This window comes from Chinchilla lanigera, unplaced genomic scaffold, assembly GCF_000276665.1.
Source record: "Chinchilla lanigera isolate Chin_1 unplaced genomic scaffold, ChiLan1.0 scaffold00011, whole genome shotgun sequence".
Taxonomy (NCBI): domain Eukaryota; kingdom Metazoa; phylum Chordata; class Mammalia; order Rodentia; family Chinchillidae; genus Chinchilla; species Chinchilla lanigera.
In genome coordinates, this window is record NW_004955412.1 from 8,306,864 (window position 1) to 8,328,002 (window position 21,139).

The 21,139-nt window shown below is 36.6% G+C and overlaps 1 protein-coding gene across 8 annotated transcripts in view; it reads left to right on the top strand.

Annotated features, from left to right (window-relative positions):
• Positions 1-21,139, top strand: part of Gria4 (glutamate receptor, ionotropic, AMPA 4) — a 337,970-nt gene that overhangs the window by 677 nt on the left and 316,154 nt on the right. For 6 of the 8 annotated variants that reach the window (XM_005378007.2, XM_005378010.2, XM_005378008.2 and 3 more), the window contains exons 1-2: positions 61-411; positions 1,587-1,745. In XM_005378007.2, the coding sequence (XP_005378064.1) occupies positions 324-411; positions 1,587-1,745 (247 nt within the window). In that variant the 5' untranslated portion in view covers positions 61-323. Of the gene's footprint in view, positions 1-60; positions 412-1,586; positions 1,746-21,139 lie in introns of those variants that run through there. The other 2 variants (XM_013511180.1, XM_005378006.2) reach the window with 1 other exon arrangement.

A 21,139-nucleotide genomic window follows, 5' to 3' on the forward strand; every position in this document is an offset into this window, starting at 1 on the left:
GGCGGAGGGGCGCAGTCCCTCCCCGCCCCGACGCCACCTCCATCTTTGCATGCGCCGCGCGCGGGGCGGGCGGACGCCTCTCCAGGGCGATGGAGGCTGCGGGGCGAAGCTGGCCGCTCGCGACGGACAGCTGAGGCGGCAGCGTCACGTCCTCCGCCTCCCGGACCCTTCTGCTCCCTCCCTTTATTTTTTTATTTTTTGTTTTTTGTTTTTCTGGCCGCGTTCAGTTTTAGCGCCGTCGCCTTCCATGCGTCTCTGAGCAGCCTGCGGGAAGAGTGTGCGCGAAGGAGGGACAGCGCGCTCCGGGGAGAGGAGGCAGGAAGATGAGGATTATCTGCAGACAGCTTGTCTTGTTGTTCTCCGGATTCTGCGGACTCGCCATGGGAGCCTTTCCCAGCAGCGTGCAGATAGGTGAGCGTGCTCCGGGGCGGCGGGCATCCGAAAGTGAGTTACGGGAGTTGCTGATGGGCAAGCCGGGGAAGCCTTGGCGGCGGCTCGCCTCGCCTCCGCGTCCCCTTCTCCCTGTCTGAGAAGACGGTCCCTTCGTGTGCAGGTTGTGTTACACACGCAGGACAGCGCGCCCACCCTCCCTGCCTCAGCCTCCTGCTGCCTTCAGCTCAAGTCTTTCGAGTCGCGTTGTAATAAGTTGGGGGGGGGTACGTCTGCGAGGTTTGATTGTCTTTTAAATATTTTCATCCCTGGAAGGGGTGAAAACATGAAAGGGGGAGTTTGTTTTATTTATTTGTTTTTTAAACAAAGTCCTCTTCTTCCCGTGCTGGGTGCTGCGGCTTTTATTCTGTTGCAGAAAGACCGGTGGGGGGGGGGGGGGCTACATTTTCATCCGCACCGCCTGCGTTGTTTGGCTGCCGGTTAGGGTAGGAGATACCAAACTTAGATCCCCTCCCAGGAAGCTCCTCTGGTTTTATTTTCCTCGGGGAGCTTCTCCCCCATGTCCCTCCACCTCTGCTCTGTGTCCAGGAACCCCCCCTCCCCGCCATCCATCCGTAGCTTTTCTCGCTGTTCACTCCTGTCTTTCAATGGGACGCAGCTATTGAATTTCTTCCAGCTAAACCCAGCCTCAAACGCTGCATCATTTCTCGTGGACTGTGCACACCACCAAGCTAGCCAGGCTGATCCTCGAGCTGCGGAAAAATAAAGTTCATTCCTCCTTTCCGATTGCCCTCTTTCCTGCCTGTCTCAACATCGCTTAGTTGTCTCCCTATGTTCATGTCAATTTCTCTACCGGTCCGCTGAGTCTGTTCTCTCTCTGCCTGGCAGAGAGAGATGCGCTGAGCAGGCTGGTGTAGCAGTGTGCTGGGAATAGGAAGTGGGGGGAGCGGAACATACTAAATGGTCTCAGAGGTCATCGTGTACCTGACAGATTGGATCAAGAGAAAGCTGAGCTGTCCTAAAGAGTAAAATACTAAACTTGCCCTTAGGGACAAAGGGCCGTCTCCCCAGATGTGGCAAAGATAGCTCCTGAATTGTGTGTGCTTGTGAGCGGCAGTGAATTTGACAGTACTTGTGCTGGATGTGGTATTTACAAGAGGCGGCACTGAATGTGCTTTTCCTGCTGTTTTTGATAGGTGGTCTCTTCATCCGAAACACAGACCAGGAATACACTGCTTTTCGATTGGCAATTTTTCTTCATAACACCAGCCCCAATGCGTCGGAAGCTCCTTTTAATTTGGTACCTCACGTGGACAACATCGAGACGGCCAACAGTTTTGCTGTAACAAATGCCTGTAAGTAAAAGCAAGTTACTGGTCAATTTAAAGAGAATTAAAACTACGCAGTAGAGGTCCCTTTCTCTTTTGTATTATTGATGTTCTTAATATTTTTAAAAAGAAATTCAACACCTGTAATTTCTTGGTTTCAAAAAAATGAGAGTTAAAAAACAAGATCAAGTCTCAGGAATATTCAGCTGGTCTCTTTCTCCCTCCTATTCTTTCTTCCCTTTTTTTTCTCTCTTCCTTTCTTCTTTTGTCCATTCGTTGTCTGGATACTTCAAGTTAAATTCTGCTTTGATATTTCATTGTTATTCCTCTCGTCTGAATGCCAAATTAGTGAGAACTGTACTCAACCTGGCTTTTGATTCGGGGCCTTTGTTTTTCCTTATTTGCTTTGCACTTGAGTAAGCTTATGTCTTTTAAAGAAGGTACATCCTCAGTGACACAGATGAAGGCAATGGAAGGCTAGCTTGTAATGAGAAAAAGCGGGGAGTGGTGGCGTGGAGAGAATATATATTTGAGTCGGTTGGTTGACGCTGCAGATGATCTGGTGATGTCACTTGAGGCTGCCCTGCTCTTATATTCTGGTTGTAAATGCCTCCTACTATCACATAATGCATACATCCTGTGGATGGAGCTCCATGAATCCTTCCCTGGGTGCGAAATCATGTTGGTCTCTGAGGCACCTGGATTCACAAACCAGCCCGGCTAGATCTGTTATCCCACACAATGAAACAGAGCAAGTGGCCTCACATAATGCCACAAGGAGACAGTTGTACGGTGATCCTGCGCCAGGATTCTAGATAACTATGTTAAAAAAAACACAGTCAACTATACCTTAATTTGAAAAGCTCTAAAACATGATCAGTTAAGAAGATGATGTTGCCTTTTCTTTTATTCTTGAAGGAAGTGTATGTTTCCTCTTGCTTCCCTGGTTTCATATGGTAATTTCCTACTGTTAGAAATTTATATGTGAAGATAATGATTGTAGATTATTGAAAACATATAGGAATGGCTTTCAAATTAAATTTTGGCAAACTTTCACAGCAGCAGCAAAATGTTTAATGTGAATTTTAGAACGCTTTTCTAATATCAAGTTGGGACACTGTTTAATTTTAAAAATTCCCTTATTACAAGAAAGTGCACTTAATGAAGAAGCAAGAGAAATTGAAAACAGCAAGTATTTAAACATTTAGAGGATGCCTATTTCATTAATTTAAGCATATTCATTCTTTTTTTAATCTTCAACTCATTTGATAGGTAGTATGATCACTTTTCTTTGATTTTTAGGGTCTTTTCATTACTTCTTTTTAGAACTTTCAAAAAGCATTTGAAGCATGACAGTTTGATAAAATATCCCAACTGTATTATTTTTCAGGAATGTTATAGTTCCTATGAGTATTACTTAATTTAAAAATTATTTTAATTTATAGATTATAATTAATATTACATTAAAACAGAAGGAAGATATTTTAAAAGCAGAATGCATATGGAACATAGGTTTGTGGATAGCCATTTTTATGAATTTTATATTATTAGTTCTATATCTCAAGTGCTAAAAGGGATGTCAAAATTTCAAATAGTTCTATGGAAAACGTTCTTCTCAACACATGAATGTTCTTTATTTAAATACTTGTCTCACATGAATGCAAATGTAACTAGCTTTCAAATTAACTTATGATCCAAATATATATAAACATACTTTGTCAACAGTAAATTATATCTAGTGTTACTGAATTTTGAAGGATTTTCTTAAAGGTGGCAGATATTTTGTGTTTATTTTGTTTTGCTTCTACAAATTAAAATCTTAAATATACTAAAGTTTGCACAAGGACTTCAGCTATGGGAACTAGAAAATGCTAATTCTTTCTTCCTCCCTTCGTTTGTGAACTTCACTCGGCATCATTTTAACTAATGTTAGTTTATGTAATACAAATATACATGGAATAAATTGTGATTGGTAAAATACTTGTAAATATAAGAAATTGATAGGAAGTTGCACACAGAACAAGAAATAGAAAAAGTCTGAAGGATAGAAGATGATATTTTTAATACATTGGGGAAATTGAAACAAGTAAAGCTGAAATCAGCTTTGTGTTCATATTTAATACAGTATCAGTCATCTAATATTTTTCACAATCACATATAATGGATTTGTGCAAGTGTTTCCAAATATTTTTAAGGACCAAATGGTAATAAGGAAAAAATGTTCTAGCAAAGTAAAGGAAAATTCATATGAAAAATGAGTATGCCAAATTTCCCCAAGGCAAATGGAAGCAGAATTTGGGAGAAATCAATAGTAGAGAGTGTGGCCCGGGTGACTGGTGTTTGTGGAAGAGACTGACCAAAAGCACACACACATGATTTTCCACTCTAAGTAGAGGTGAGATGCAAGCGGCGAGTACAAAACAACCTCGTGTGTCAAGCTCATTGTCTTTGGGTCCAAAAGGATGAAAATAGGTCTTGAAATTTAGCATTCTGGAGAATTAACATGGGGTTTTTTCTCTACTCTGATACAGACTGGATTTTCACATTTGTCATGTTGGATTAAAGAAATTATACAGGGTGCATTAGGTTCACGTTAATTTGGATTTTCCCGTGTTGGCCCCTTGTAAAACTTCAGTGTAGCCTCTCTGTGAATAAGGGCCATTAAACAGAGCATGCTTCATTATTTTATGAAATGTACACTCACAGATTGAAGAGTAAAGTACGTTGGTCACCTAGTGGACAGATATAACTTCGCTTGGTTCTTTTGCTCAAAATTACACTAAGGCCCTAAGAAAATTTGGGAACACTAAACCAATCTATGTATAAAATTTACATACTGATAAATCTAAACCTGATGAATGCTCAATTAGCAGTTTTAGTGTAAATCCCAAGTTCCTGGAAGTAGAAATAATTGGGCATATATTTCTACTTTATTTTCAATAATATTTTTGTAATATTAAATTAAAATATTGTTTTCTATTTTCAGATAGTCATGTTTTTGGAAAGTCACTCTTTGTTGAATGTTAAACTAAACTTATGAGAAAGACAGATATTAAATACTTCCTGTTTCAATAATAAAAAATAAGTTTGATAAGTAGCTCTTATAATATTTTGAAATGTGATTAAATGTATATATTTCTTTATTATGATCAATACAGGGACAGAGAATGATAAAAATTAATAGTTTAAAACTAAATTCAATATGAGCAATGTACTTAAAATATCATACAATTATATTGTGAACAGATATCAAAATATTTTCTTTGCAGACAGACATATCAATTAAGTTGCATAATATCCTTTGCACAATAATTGAGATGATCTGAAATAGGTGGAATGTAAAAATATTTTTTCCATAGGTAATTGATTGAGATATTTTGCCTTGGAGGATGATGTGTGCTAAACCTTGACCTCAAGTCGGAAACAAAATACCGAATTAACCTATCAACAAATTTTCTAGAAGATAAAAATACTTAAGATATTACTATTAGTTTCATCCAGCTATATAGAAATCTTATGAATATATTAGTGCCAAGGTAAGGCGGTCTGTATACAATATATTCCATAAATAATCAGTTTCTAAGGGCAATTGAAATTATGTAATAAAATATATAAAGTATTTACATCTCGTCACCTTGGTGAAATATAAATGAATTTTACAAAATATTTTAACTTTTAGAAGTTTGATAGAAAGGACCAATTGGTTAATATTTTTCTTTTAAATATTATTTTGCTTATTTTTCATAAATGAGTACTGTCACTCTACCACAGTTCTCAGATTTTTAAAATTTTGACTTGATAGCAAGATTTTATGTTGATTTAAAACAGTTCTTTAGTTTCATAATTTTTTGTATCTTCCCCATAATTTTCCATCTTGAGATTAATGACCAAAATATGAGTCATATTCTTATGGTTTGTCTCTTTCATAAATGATAAGATGATACATAGTTTGCATTGCATTTCAAAGTTACCTCAGGATCACACTTTCATAAAACGATCAGAAATACTCTAGTCTTATTCAGCCTGCATTCTTCCAAGTGGTATTTTCCAAAGGGGAAACATTTCATTTTTGGGCATTGGGGAACGCATAAAATACATATAAAATTTTGTTTATGAGTAATGCTGTCTTCTGGATTTTAATATGAATAATAAATACAATATATCTTATATTTTATGACAACATTTTTTTAGACTGATTCATACAAACCATGTGATCTGAAGCTAATCTTACAGTGAGATAGTCTGAGAAGCCAGGCATTATTTTACATTTTCCTGTCTTTGGGCTGAAAGAAATTACTGGAATTGCCAAATACTATGTAGTAATGGTTTGCAAAGCCAGAGTTTGAACCAGGTCTTCTAACTTTAGAAAGACATAAGGGTGTAAAAAGTACATCTCTGTTGAAATTACTTCAACTAAGAAAGAAAAAAGAATTACCATTTATCTTTCCTCTCATTTAATTGCAACATTTTGAAGAAAATAGGGCAAGACAGCTCTGGCCAATTTATCCATTAATCACACAGTAGTGAGTGATATCGCAAAGGCTGAAATCATATTATATAATGAAGCCATCCATCCGTTCATTAGACTGGATAAGGACTCAAACCATTTGTTCGGTGAGCATACCTACAAGCGCAATACTATTCAAGACACTATACTACAAACCGAGAATACAAAGCTTGAAGGGTAATTGCTGCCTTCAGTGAGCTCGTAGTTAAGCGGGAAAAATAGATAAATCATTTATTATGCTACAGATTACAGTAAGATAAAGTGCTGGGAATGGCAAGCAGAATGCTGTGATGGGGGTGAATACAGAAAGGACAGTTGCACTACACATGACATGGCATCTGAGGGACAACATTGCCTGATCGGGGGTTAATTGTAGACGTACCTGGTCAGTGGAGTGTTCCACGAGATGGCACCACGGTGCGGGGAGACCGCTGTATTTGAGCAGCAAAGGGATTAGCCTGTCTGTAATGTTGAGAGTGAGGAGGAAAGGTGTGCTAGGAGATGAGGCTTTGTGGATTCACAGAAGATCTGTATTTGCTGCGGGAGACTGTGCAATAAAAAGGGCACCCATAATTTATCTGGACACATGATCATATTTATACTTTACAAAGAACAAGATGGTTGCAAGAGGGAGAATTCAGTGGGGCGGGGACAAAAAAACAGGAAAAGGCCCCTTTGTTGAATGTCAAAGTCATATAATTTAAAATGATGGGTACTTGGGTAGAAGGGGAAGCACTGAGAGACAAAAGCTCATAGATTCAAGAATACAGCAGTTTTGGCGGAACTCATTGATGGGTTGAATGTCTTTGGAGGAAGGTGAGAAGTGTGGTAAAAATAAAGGAAGGCGCCTCAGGTTTATGGCTTGCACAGATACATCGAGCACACTATAGTAGTACTAATCGTAGGAAGGGACGTATGCAAGAAGGGGCAGATTTGAATGGGGAAGGTGAGTTTCACGTGGCTGTATTGACTTTTAGGTGTTAAAGAGGGCCCAACTGCGGAGGTGCATTAAGAGATGGGCGTGAATATGTAGAGCACTTAAGTTCACTCTGAGCAAACAGCGGATGATCAGAGATGGGATGCCTGGGGCCAGGGAGGTGAGGGAGCTCACCTAGAGTGACCCTCAGCAGTGAAAGACTGCGGAACGCAGGATGCCGAGAAGTGCTGGTACTTACCACGCAAGGACAGAACACCGGGCTGAAGGAAAACACTCAAGAGTTAAGAGGAAAAGGAGGTGAGAATAATTTCACTGGAGCCAAGAGGTGGATAGAATTCCAAGTAGACAATGATCAACTTTATCAAAAGCTATGGAGTTTAAATAATGAATTGCAAAGAAACAGTATTCTTTTATATTCTGGCCAGGAAAAAAATGTCACCTTTATTAATCCCACATATAACCTACTGATATGTAATTTTTGTATATATTGGCCTAGATAATTTTTGTCTTTTATTTAGTTTTTTCCAGACTTTTAAACTAGATGGGTTTGAGTGTGCAGTCAGACTGAGTTCTGAATCTAGCTTTCCTCATCTATTAACACAGGAGAATTACACGTACCACATACTAATTTTATAACTATAAAAAAGTATGTGGAAAATATTCCACACATAGATACAGTTCAACTAATTTTCACTGTATACATTTTCTGTATACATTTTCTGAGTCAATCTTAACATCTCATGTGATGTATTTCATTTTTTACATTTTGAAAAGGCAATTTGTATTTTGAATAAACATACAGTATTTGGTTGATGTCTCATAAAAAATTTTTGATCTTAATTTAATTCATTTTAATTTACCTACATCAATTTAAAGCTGTATTTGTCAAAATTATTTTGAAGTCCTACAGGGATGGCTTTATCCTGGGATCTGTGGATCATTGATACAAAGAATTATTTCATGGCTTGATGAAGGGAGAAAAGTGACTTTTCCTGTTTGTACATACAATTGTGTGTGCTTGTGCCTGCTGTGTTTGCATTTGTGTTTACAGAGAAAGAGTCTTAAACTGTTAAACAGCTATTCAGTGGGTTTCAGCCACAAAGAAGGCCCAATACTGAAGATACCACACAGAAGACAAACAAAGAGCTCTTCATTCCCTACCTTCAGGATTTGAGAGTAGGATTGTATCCTAGAAACCAACCGAGAATTTGTCCATAAAATGCATCTCTACTAGCTTCATTCTATATGGAATGTAATTACTACGTCCCCACTGGAAAAGTACTTGGCTTGGTTCTCTGCCTCTCGTACTATGAATTTGTGATTTTATTCCTTCACTTACTATCAAAAGTGCTACATAGTCTGCGTAAGCTTCTGTTTTTATCACTATTTACTCTTTTCCTTATCATCACCACTCCTGGAGCACTGTGTTCTTGAAGGCATCAGTGACTTACAAATTAGCAAGCCTAATTGTTGTTTCTTAGCCCTCAGTGTCTTGGTATTCCTTGCAGCATCTAACACTGCTGTCAGCCCCCTGTTCTTTGAAATCCATTTGTCCTCTGATAATAATAATATTAGTAATACTGTAGCTACTAGAGTGGAGGGGTGGACATAAGCCAGTGATGTATATTACCTCAATGTTTATATAACTCTGAGGAGGAAGCATTATTTTTATCATTTTATCGGGGGGGCAACTGAAGATCAGCATCATTAAGAAAAGTTTCCTAAGATCATAAATTATTGTTGGCATCAGATTTTAAAGTCAGTTTTCTTAGCAAATCACTACTAGTTGACCATCCACGCTATAAGAGCTTGAGCAGTACAGTGTCTACTAAATATCACAACTTGGTGCAACTATAGCTAGGTAGCACTAAGTTTCAGTACCAAAATGTTCACTTCAACAAATAAGTATAGTGTTTTACACTATGCACTGATTCTTCTATGGGATTTGTAATACAGCACAAAAAAGTATAAAATTCTAAGTGGCAACACTGCCATTACTTCATACAGCCAAATTTATGTCATAGATGTCTCTATGTATAAATGATAACTAAATTACCCAACTGTTACCCAAACAACGTTGGATGCTCCATTGGTTGCCTAGCTTGAATATTTTTATAGGAACATTATATGATTTCAGAATAACTACAGATACTCAAAACTATTCTTCTGAATGAGCTAATATTCGTAGATATCTGGTGTTCTGACCTTTTTTTTATTTCAAATAAACATGACAACAACTATTAAAGATCATCAGCCTAAGACAAAATCATTCCAATATTTATAGAATCATCACTTTCTTTCAATTTAATATAACTACTATTTTGTCAATAAAAGGTTCAATATTTTCTTAAAAATAAAAGGTAAAAAATATTTGAGAAGAACATTTTCTATCGACAATCCACAGCATTTCTTCAAATACAGAAATAGTTACACCAGAAGCTGCAATAAGTATTTGCTTAATGTTATACTTATGAGCTTGTTCTACAATGCAGTTTTTCATTGGGGACCTTCAAAATATTACATGATGTTGCTTATCTGTGATCTCAGTACTCTGCTAGGCTGAGGCAGGAGAATCAGAAGTTTCTATCCATCTTGGGCAACTTAGCAACATAACAAGACCCTGTTTTAAAATAAAAAATAGGCACTGGAGGTATAGCTCAGTGTAAAACCCCTGGGTTTGATCTTCAGTTAGAAAAACCAAAATCGTCATCTGTGTAATTGCTGTTTTTCATATTTTTATTTTAAAGGTAACATAAGCTTATGAAAATTTCAAAACATTCAAGAATCTTAAAAAGTATAAATATTCTTTAATTTCACCACGTGAGGATAAACAGTTTTTTGCAAATCTTTCTAGATTTCAGAGCTAGAGAGTTAAAGAGTACAGTAAACATCAGCTTCTATTATACATCCAGAAATAAAAGTATTTTGGTGCGAATAATACCACTCTATACCTGTATTTCATGATATATTTCACTTAATTATGAAGATTTTCTGTCTAAGTACATGAGAAATATCTCATTTTCTTTAAATGCTACATAATGTGCCATGATGAGAAGTTATATATGATTAATATATTTAATCCCCTTTGGGTCATCATGTAAGGTGATTCAACATTTTGATATTAAAAATAAAATAGCAGTAAGCTCTTTGAGTATATGTGGGAACATTGCTGTAGCACCAAATTATGGAGGTGTAATTACTAAATCAAATAATGTAGATTTGTGCTCTGAACAGATTTTATCTTATTCTCTTCTAAATATGCCATTTGAATTTACACCTACCAGCATGTGAGAACAATTGTTTTTCTGTGACCTGCCAACACTAATGATAACCAGTCTCTGGAATCTTTACTTGTCCTGATGGGTGAAAATGACATCTAATTGCTCCTTTAATTTGCATATTCTTGATTAATTGTGGGGCTAAGAAAATTTCCTATCTTATACGGCCAGTGTACTTCTTTCCCGGTGAATTGTTCTTTCCCTTTGCCAATTAATTTTTTTGTTCTGAACAGGAGAATTTTAAGTACCATAGAAATCAAATCTTTGAAATAGAAAATGAAAAACAGTCCATTTTGCCTTCACTTCCAGCTTCTTCATTTATGATATCTTTTGGCATACAAACATTTTAAAGTTTTATTAGTCAAATCTCTGAGTTATTTTCTTAGGGGCTTCTGAAATTTGTGTTGGGATTGTAAAAGCATTTTTATCCTTAAAAGATATTATCCAACGTTTTCTAGTGTATTTATGGTTTCAGATTTTATTCTTATAACCTTCCTTCAAAATTCATTCTCCTGTGTATATTAGGAATTGGATCTTGATTTTTTTCCCCGCTGTGTTTTGAATAAATTGTCCTTTTTCCTAGGCTTTGAATGGCCACACTTGTATACAATGGATGCCCTTTCCTGGTGGAATGCAGCTCAGGAAAAACCACATTTCATCTCTTCCAGTGCTGTCCTTCACTTACCCACCGTTTTCTGGCAGTGTCTGGAGTTCATGCTACTGGTTTTGTTGTTTTCACCTATGTTTTCTTGTACTTCCTGGTTTCTCATTTTGTTTTTCTTATTGTCATTAACTGTTAGTCTTCTTGCTTCTACATCCAAAGTATTTGACAAATATTTTTGCTTTCTTCATCTCTAATCCTGCCATCCACTCCAAGCCAGTAGTACTACCTGAGTAGTCTCAGAATGAATCTCCTTCTTCTGTGACTTACCTTTCTTCGTCTACATTCTCTGGTGGAGCTGAGAGTGCCCTTCTGAGCTTGTAAATCAGACACTGTCTCCTTCTTGCTTAAACTTTTCCACTGGCTTTCCCACAGTCCTGCGTGATCTGACTCTTGCCTTTCTCTCTGCTTTGCTCACCCTGGTGCTGTCCATTCTGGTCTTCTTTACTTTGTACTTTTCTGTCTGCCACTTCCTTACATTTAAATCTGACCTGGTTATTTGACTACGTATTGTGAAGGTCTAGGACTCACCTCAAATGTCACCACCTCAGGAAACCTTGCTGGCTAACCTTTCCAACTACCCATTCCTAAATCCCAGTTACTCTATGTCAGACTACCATCATGATGATGATTTTTGCTTTCATCACAATCTATAGGTACTATTTCCATCTTTTTAGTCACCGTCTATATTTCCCGCTAGAATAAAAAGTTTCACAACAAACGACTATGTTTGAATTTCAGTATGATCTCATGCTGCAATTCCTGGTAGAAAGTAGTGTATGTCCTCATAGTACAAACTTCATGCATTTCCTGGTAGAATGTAGGAATCAGTAAATATCTGCACATAAATGAATGAAAACTGTGGAAGTTTTCTTTTCACTCATCCGTCACAGACAACATTTTTCATCTGTAATCGTACAAAAAAATAGCAAAGGATATGGAGAAAGTGCTGAAGCAGATCCCAACAAAATTTTGTGTCCTTTAAGGTTTTTTTTCTCATTTGATTCCATTAGATCAATTTATCAGATGAGATAAAGTAGAGAAGAAAAGAGTTCTTTCTGGAAGCAAAAAGTTAGTATTGATGATACAAAGTAATATATATCGTACTGGCCAGATAGCACTTAGTTAAATTTAAATCTAGAGGACTTTTATGTGCAGATACAATTTGGTGTCTGCTGACAAAAGAAGTTGAAAATGCTGATTGCAACTACTTTAGAAGTAGAAGACAGCCCGAGTGGGAAGCCCAGGTGAACTGGTAAGCAGACTCAGGAGAATCCCATCTGTTCAGACACTGGCTGCTTCCTCAGCACTTCATAAAGTTCACGAACATAGAAGACGTTTTTTAAAAAGGGGTCAGGGGTTCTAGCCCATTGTATACCCTCAATCCACCTCTGTTATAAATTTCACAAACAATTGATTACTTTCTCATATTCCTTTATTGTTTTCTTGTTTGAAATTAATTTTTATCTTCAGTTAATTATTTAATATTCTTCTATATAAACTATCTTCTCTAGGAAATTGCACCTCTTCTGTGTTCCAGAGATTTATTTATTTTGCCGTACTAGAGATTGCACTGAGGGTCTTCACGCTGAGCTACATCCTCAACTTTTTGTTATTGTTTTGTTTTGTTTTGTTGAGACAGCGCATTACTAAATTGACGCGTCTGGACTTGAACTTGAGATCCTCCTGCCTCAGCTTCCCAAGTGCTGCAAGTATAGGCGTGTGCCACCTTGCCAAGGTTGTTCTACAGATGTACAATCGAGAGAAAAAGATTCTTCCTGTATCCTGAAAACTTGCCATTCTTCCTCCATTCCTTATAGAAAGCCTATAACACAAAATGTTTATTGTATTACTCTGAAGGTCAGGAAGCTCAGTCCACATTTGCTATTCAGTAACAGTAGTACTAACCACCCCAAATCAGTGTGTTATACACACAGCACAAATACATCACTTTTGTAAAGAAGTAGAGAGGTATTATAATTATAAATTTTAAAAGGCCAAGTGTATCCCACGCAACAAAGATATTGGCCATATTTTGCTTGGATTGTCAGCTTTTCTATTTAATACTATTTTATCATGTATATGTGTAATGATAAGAAAGTGAGAGCTGCATATGATGGCTCCTGCCTGTCATCCCAGCACTATGGAAGGCTGAGGCAGGAGGATCAAAAGTTCAAGGCCAGTCTGGGCAACTTAGTGAGTTAATGAGACTCTGTCTCAAAATAAAACGTTTAAAATAATAAAGTGAATATGTTGGAGATGTAGCTCAGTGTGAAGGCCATAGGTTCAGTCTCCAGTACTGCCAATCCTACTATATCTATATCTATCTATCTATCTAGATCTATCTAGATAGATAGATATAGGTGTGTATATATATATGTATATAAATAATATATATTGTTTATATATGTATATAATATATGTATATAAATAATATATATTGTTTATATATATGTATATAAATAATATATATATAAATAATCAACTGCCTTACTCTCTTGAGTCCACGACAGCTAGGATGATACCTTATTAATGCCACTACCATAAAGACCTGTAACAGTCTGGAACATAAATGTTCCACATTTAGTAACTGTAAGATGATTATGGGAGATGAAGGAGGAAGAAACCTACTTCTTGATGGAATGTCTAAAGCAACTGATTCTTAGCTAGAATTGAATAATACAAATATTAGTCTAATTTCTTTTCTATATGACTCATACTCTTCATAGTTTTTACAACACACATTGTGTCTTCCTAGTTTAATAATATTTCTTCATGTAATGTAGTTTCTAAAAAAAACTATAAACATTAAATTCTGGCATTTTGGATGTTCTGTGTGTTATCATAATCTCATTAAAATATATTGACTTGAGTTAACCCTCATATTGTGATCATGATCTGTACAGAATTAAATTTAACCTTCCTGAAATTCATGAGTTTGGTCTAACAGGAGCTTTTCAGATGAGAAGATGAATTCCAGTTATTTAGGCATTATAAACATTCAAGGTGCTCTTAAGGTGCAGCATTCTGGTTCATGTTAAGACTGTGATCATTAAAACTTCGCATTCTGCTCTTTTTCACACATGAATCTCCACTAATTAATGTCTTCAAAGAGCATTTTACCTCCTAATAGAGCATTTTAAAATATTCACAGTGTAAGATTTTATATGTGCATTCTTAACTTTCAACTTGCTTCATAAATATTAAGACTACCTCAATCCTTATTCATTTTTTGTCCTATCCTCTATTTTAATTTTAAAGAGAATATTAATAAAAGAGAACAATAGCAAAATACCAACAACATAGACAAAAACGTATAAATTATTTTATGTACTTTAAAATTAACTATTATTGTAGATGTTGGTGATAAACTTGAGAATGGACTATAGAAGAGATACACACTGTTAACAGGGAATACATGGATACTTTTTAGGTATAGGTGCATTGTTAAATGGGACTTGTACTAAAAAATGATCACTTTTGTCCATATTACACATAGAAGATGGCCATTTCATTGAATTTGTGCTTTTATGACATTAAAGCAAACCCAAAAAATCTAAGTGCAGGAATTCTCATGCAGCCAGAGAGGATAAAAGATGGCCCACAGGCATGCACATACGCACACCATTCAGGTAAAAAAAGGATGAACAAAGGATCTATGAAAGATAATACTGGAACAAAAAGGTAACTAACAAACTAGACAACATTCCTAACGTTAGTAATGAGAGAAAAAACTTAAAATAATAGATACAATTTTTTGTAACAAGTTGGCTAATTTTGGTGGCAAAATGGAATCTTAAAACTCAAGAAGGTTAGGGCATTTAAAATTGATACAAAGCTTTGGAAAGTAAATTTTTCTTCGTTGCTTATTCTTTTTTGGTACTAAGAATTGAACTCCGGACCTTACACTTGCCAGGCAGGCATTGTGTCGCTGAATTGTATCGCCAGCCCTAAATTTTTCATAATCAATCAAAAGACATTAAAATTGTGAATCATTTGAAGCCAAAACTATGGGCAAATCTCCAGATATGATGCTTGTGAAATGTTCATGAAATCATTACTTTGTCGTGGTTAAAATAATTAACACCTGCACAAACTCTTAAAGACTGTCCATCATTAAAATTCATTATCTGAATCATGCCACTAGTTCCAAATTTAGGAAGTTTTTCTGGATATAGAGAATCCTTGTGTCTTTTCTTTATATTGCTTGAAATTTTTTTCTTTTCACAGAGAGTTTAGTCCATGGCAGAAAGAAGTGTTGTCATTAGTCAGGTATGAAAAAATCTTTAAGAGGTAGTGATGATTCATGAACTTGATTGATCTTGTTAAATGACTGTTAAAGGCATTAGCTTTCTAGCGGATCCTAGGTCTCCCACGCCTGTCTTGGCTGATAGCTGACTATAAACAGGGTCCTCGTTTGTCCTGGAGGTACGCTCCCTGATGTGGGGCAGGTACTTGACAATATTAGTCAGTGAAGGAGATGAAAAGTCACCATCCCTCCCTGTTCTCCATTCCTTTCCCATCATCCCAAGGTTCAGTGTTGGGGAGGAGATTCAGAAATCAGTGATAACTCACCTGGGCCTTAAAAGCTGCATGAGAATTTGCCATGCAGTGACAAGAGACAAAAGGATTCCAGGCAGATCAAATAGGGTCCCAGGAAAGTGTTCTAAAGGTGTGGGGACAACTTGGGGAACAGAATGTGCTGGGAGAACGTGGTGCTCATGAGGACAGTGGTGTCTGACCCTTATGAGATGAGTGTGGGCTCTCAGAGTCAGGGTGGTGGTGGTGGAGACGGCCCTGTAGGCCAGGATGAATATATTATGCTAGAACAGAAGACAGTAAGATTTATCTTAAACAGCTTATGACATTATTACATTTGTGTTTTAGAAAGGCTTCCCGCAGTACTTTTCATAATTCTTACACATGGAAAAATGCACTCCCTTTGTCATACCAAATCCCACACTAAGAAACTGTTCCCTAGACAAGAAACACAATTTTGTTACTTTAATTTCTGCTATTACCCCACTATTGCTTATATTCTGCTCACTATTTTTCAGTATGAACTGCTATAGCCGTCAACCAGTATTTCTATGTCATCTCAACCACATATCTCTGAAACCACAAACCTAGTCTTAAGATTATAAACAGATTGAAAAGAAGTTGACATTATTGGGAAGAAATAAAAGCATAAGCAAAAGCTATGCATCATTTACAATATGTGTAAAGTTAAATCTCCTTACAGACTCATAGAGGTGCTAAAAGAATATTACATATCCTAATCCTGATAAAATTCAGACCACCTCCCATTTTTAATAATTGTTCTTGATGGAAGTTAAGTATTCAACTTACTTAACAGAAATATTAATTTTTTCTCCATCTGTGATTTGCCATTTTAACAGCATACTACTTAGCAGGAATACTCATGTTTTAAAAAAATAAGTCACACATTATAAAACTAAAATAATAATTAGTAAGTTACCATCCTGAATGTGCATACAGACACACATAGCTCACACGTGTATACACATAGTACATATGTGCACACACACAGCCTCACATAGGAAAAATACAGTGAGATACTACTGTGTGTTAACTTTCAAGATGTGTTTATTTGCTCCTTTCAAAATAAGGAATTACTAATTATCATGCATATATTTTTGCATCACATTCTTACAAATTATTTCTTTAAAACAAAAATTAGAAAGTGTACATGTGTGTACATACATAAATAATTTGGGAGAGCTTAACGTTCTGTTATTTGTATATATATATCACACATCAGGTCTGTTACATATACATTAGTACATGCAGCACTATAGCATTTGATTATTGTTGTCTTCACAAAATTTAGTAATGATTGCCTGTTATGAAAACACAAGTGAATGTGAAAATAAGCCTCATTTTATAGAAGTGATAAAATCACAGGTTAGAACCTAAGTGTGAATGTTTTTATTGAGGCAGAACTGTTGCTAAAATAGTACTGTATTTTATTTTCAAAATAGCAAAGTCTTAATCTCTCCTACACTGTATTTTAGAAGGGAAATTTCCTTTTAGTAATACCAGTATTCTACTGCTTTAATTACTAAACTGCAATGAGTGTACTATTTGACAGAATAGTATATACTTGTTAAATGCTGTGATTCAGATATTTTCAATAAGTGGACAATATATAACCTGTAATAGTGAGTGAAAAAGATAGGTTCTGTTTGGTTGCAATTTTGTAAGAATCATAATATATAATGTATAGAAGAGATTTAAAGGGATCTACCGAACTGGTGATGGCTCTCATATTTTTTCATGTCTTTATGTTGAATTTCCATTTTTACATGTTCTTCTTTTTCTGTGTTTGTAAGCACTACATATTTATGATTTTTCTGATTAATAATAGCTAAACAAAAGAAAATGTGGTGATAGCATCACTATGTGCTGAGTTCTTTTTGTTTTATCCACACAGAAAGATAAACTATTAAAAATTTTAGCTTGTTGTTGGAAAATTTTATTCACTTATAAGTTGTCGTATTTAATCTATTTAGTTACACACTCATTTGGAAATTTAAAAACCAACTTGAATGAACTACAATTATTGTTATAGTTGCTGATTATAGCTCAGCAGGTATTAGGAAGCGTATATTATTTTAATTATGTATGGAAGTTGATAGTTACATGAGTGAGCTGATTGGTCTCAGGTATCTGGTGACTTTTTTTTAAAAATTTTTTTTATTTGATTTTTCTGTCCAGTACTGGGAATTGAACTCACAACCTCACACTTGCCAGGCAGGCACTGTGCCGCTGAGCTAAATCCCCAGCCCCCTCTGGTGACTTTTTATGTGGAATCTTCTCTGACCACTCCAGGCTGGTTTAAGTTCCACTTTGTTAAAACCCCATTGTACCTTGAACTTATCTTGTTATATTATTCTATAATATATTTGTGCATGTCCCTCTGGAATATGTGTACTAGCATGACTGATTTGCTGTTGTGTTTATAAATAATTTCCTAATGTTTGACTTATGGTGCAATGTATGACACTCAATAAATACCCAAAAAATACACGAGTATCAGGAATAGAAGGAAATGATAGATAGTAGTGTTTTGCTTAATTTTTAGGCATGCAGTTGTGTATTAATTCAGAGAGATTCTGTATCAATGAACTGTAAAAGAAGTAAAAAGTAGTTTTGTTGGAGTTCCTTGTTGCATGGAGGAGCTTTGTACTGAGCTACATGCCAAGCCATTTTTTCAAATAAATTTTTGAGGCAAAGTCTCACTAAGTTACTAAGTTGTCCAAGCTGAGCTCAAACTGGTGCACCTCCTGCTGCCTTACCCTCCCACAATAGTGGAATTACATCTATGCACCAGCATGACTGACTGACCAATTTTTCGTGAATTTTGTCTGAATGGGTGACTGTTGAAGAATAATAATGTTAAAGACCTTATCTTCAAGATTCAGAACCAGATGGCTAGTAATGACAAGCTTTAAACAAGTTGCCTTTCACTCTTGTTCTGAGTTCCTCTGTTTCTTGAGAATATTTTGTCTCACTTATTGATAGTGTTGTTTGTGAACTCCACTGGCTTGATGGCAACCTAATGGACTAGTGAAACACACTTCTGAGTGTGTGTGGAGGATCATGAGATATGGGCTTGGCTGCTATAGCTGGTTCCCGGCCCCTTGCTCTCCCCAGCTGTTCCCCTGCTCTACTTTCCCACTGCATGAACTCAGCAGTTTTGTTTCTCCTTGCCCTTCTATCACGATATTCCTGTTTTGGACCCAGCTGACCATGAACTGAATCATCCAAAACTGTGAGTCAAATACACCTCTGCTCTTTTAAACTAGGGACGTCAAGTATTTTGTCCCCTAATAGGAAAGCTGAATAATACCTGCCCCTTCCATCACCACAAAACGGTACTGGAGAAACAGAGACACTGCTGAGATTACCTGAACAAGTAGTTGAGGAGGCTCTGGAACAGGTTTGCAAGAGGAGACTGGACAATCAGCCCAAGAAGCCATGGAAGCCTGTAAACAGAGCCAGTGCATGATTCTAGTTGGAACTCAGGTTTCCAGAATGGAATTTGGACAGTAAAGGTCAGGCTTATGAGGTTTCAATTGTGAACAAGAACTACACTGGGAAGTAGACCAGAATATGCATGTTTCACTCTTGCAAAATGAGAGAGAGACAGAGAACAGACACGGAGACACAGCAAGATAGACAGTAGAATTTTGCCTGCATCCTGAGTGTTTTCAGAGAACTGAGATCAGAGCAGTGAACTAATTGATCTGGTGAGAGAAAATTCAAGGCCGACCAAGAGAACTGATGGGTGCTTTTAACCAGATTTATACTGAGAAGTGGGAACCAAAGGCAGAGCTGGAAATTTTGAAAAACTTCTGACCCAAAAGTAAACACATGTAAAGCTAAGCCCAAATGAATTATGGCTGCAGAAAAAATTAACATCATTAAGAAGAAACCAAGTACCTTTTGCCCTTCATGTCCATTATAAATGCCTAAACTTACTAACATTTTCTCATTTCTACCCAGTTTTAAAGCTGGTTTTTCCTGTGTAGAGTTCCAAGCAATATCTCATTATGGAGACACAGACCACTTTGCCCCCACACAGCACATAATCTAGTGAAGATCTCTGAAAGCCTGAGTGCAGTGTGTCAGGATCTATGATTACACTGGAAAGGAAGCAACTAGCCATGCTTGGGTTATTGCATACTAATGCGTATTTATAATGTAATTAAAGTGTATTTTCTCTATCTTTTCTCATACACCAGGAAAAAAGGTTAACTGTCTCTTATAAAGCAAAGATGGCAGATTAGATAATCTACAATAGCCAGACTAATTTGATTAATGATGTAAAATCGTACCGATTTATTTAGATGATGGAATTTGTATGGTGAGGAATAAATCCTTTGACAGCTTTGGAGTAAGCCTAACTCCCATGAATATGAAGTACTCGTGTTGTGTCAGACACTAAATTACTCATCAGTTAGAAATCCCTTATGCATCTGTTGCTGTTTGCTACCAAGTTCTTCTGCCCGTTTAAGCGCAGTTTTTACTGTGTTCAGTTTTCACTTTTAACTAATTGAATGCTCAGTTGTGAACTTCCTTTTCCTCGCTGTGGCACACCTGTTATTAAAATGAAGTGTTAAACAGGGAATTGACCTTAAAAAGCTTGTAATTTGTAAGAGAAACAAAAGTTGCACAGTCAGAAATACGGTAAGGGGGTTGAATTAGAAGCTGCTTTATACTGGATAAAAATAGTCCAAGATAGAATATCACGGTAGGCTAGAACTTACAAAGCGTAATAACTACAATTTTATCTTGAATGACTTTGAAAAAGTGGACATGTGTAAAAATAATTTGAACAGAGTAAGGACACACCATGCAAAGAAAGGGGGGCGAAGTCACGCGGGAGGTGCCCCACAGGAATGACTTGAAGTGTGGGCAAACAGGTAAGGGAGCCTAATTATAAGCTCAGGAGTTTAGAAGCCAGGAAAAGAAATATATTAATTTCATAACAGGGAACCTCTGATACTTTGGGTAGGGATTCGAACTGTGAAAAGTAGAATTTGTGGACCATTACTCTAGCATGAATATGCAGGATCAATTTAGAGAATAAAGAGGAAGGACACAAGAAAATGGAATGAACCAAATTAAAGCCACACTTGTCTCACTTCCTGTCACTCGTCATCATTCTGGATTTACTTAGTCTCCAGTTTCATCACTTTTTTCATTTCACCCACATCATCTCTACTTCCGATGCAGATCTTTATTTTTACCTTCACTTTTCAATCTCTGGTCTTTCACACCTACATCAGTTGTAAAGAGAATAGGCCTGCTCTGAATATCTTTATGCTTCTTTCCCTTCATAGAAGCATGTCCACCCTTCCCATCCCAGCTCTCCTGTGTGGGAAGAGAACACATGTTCTACAACTAAACCTGAGTCAATTCTAGATTGGTTGCTCATTGTCTGTGTGAACTGTGGATGAGTTTTTCTTCCATCCTCTTTGAGTTTCATGAATCTGAATTATAAGTAAAAGG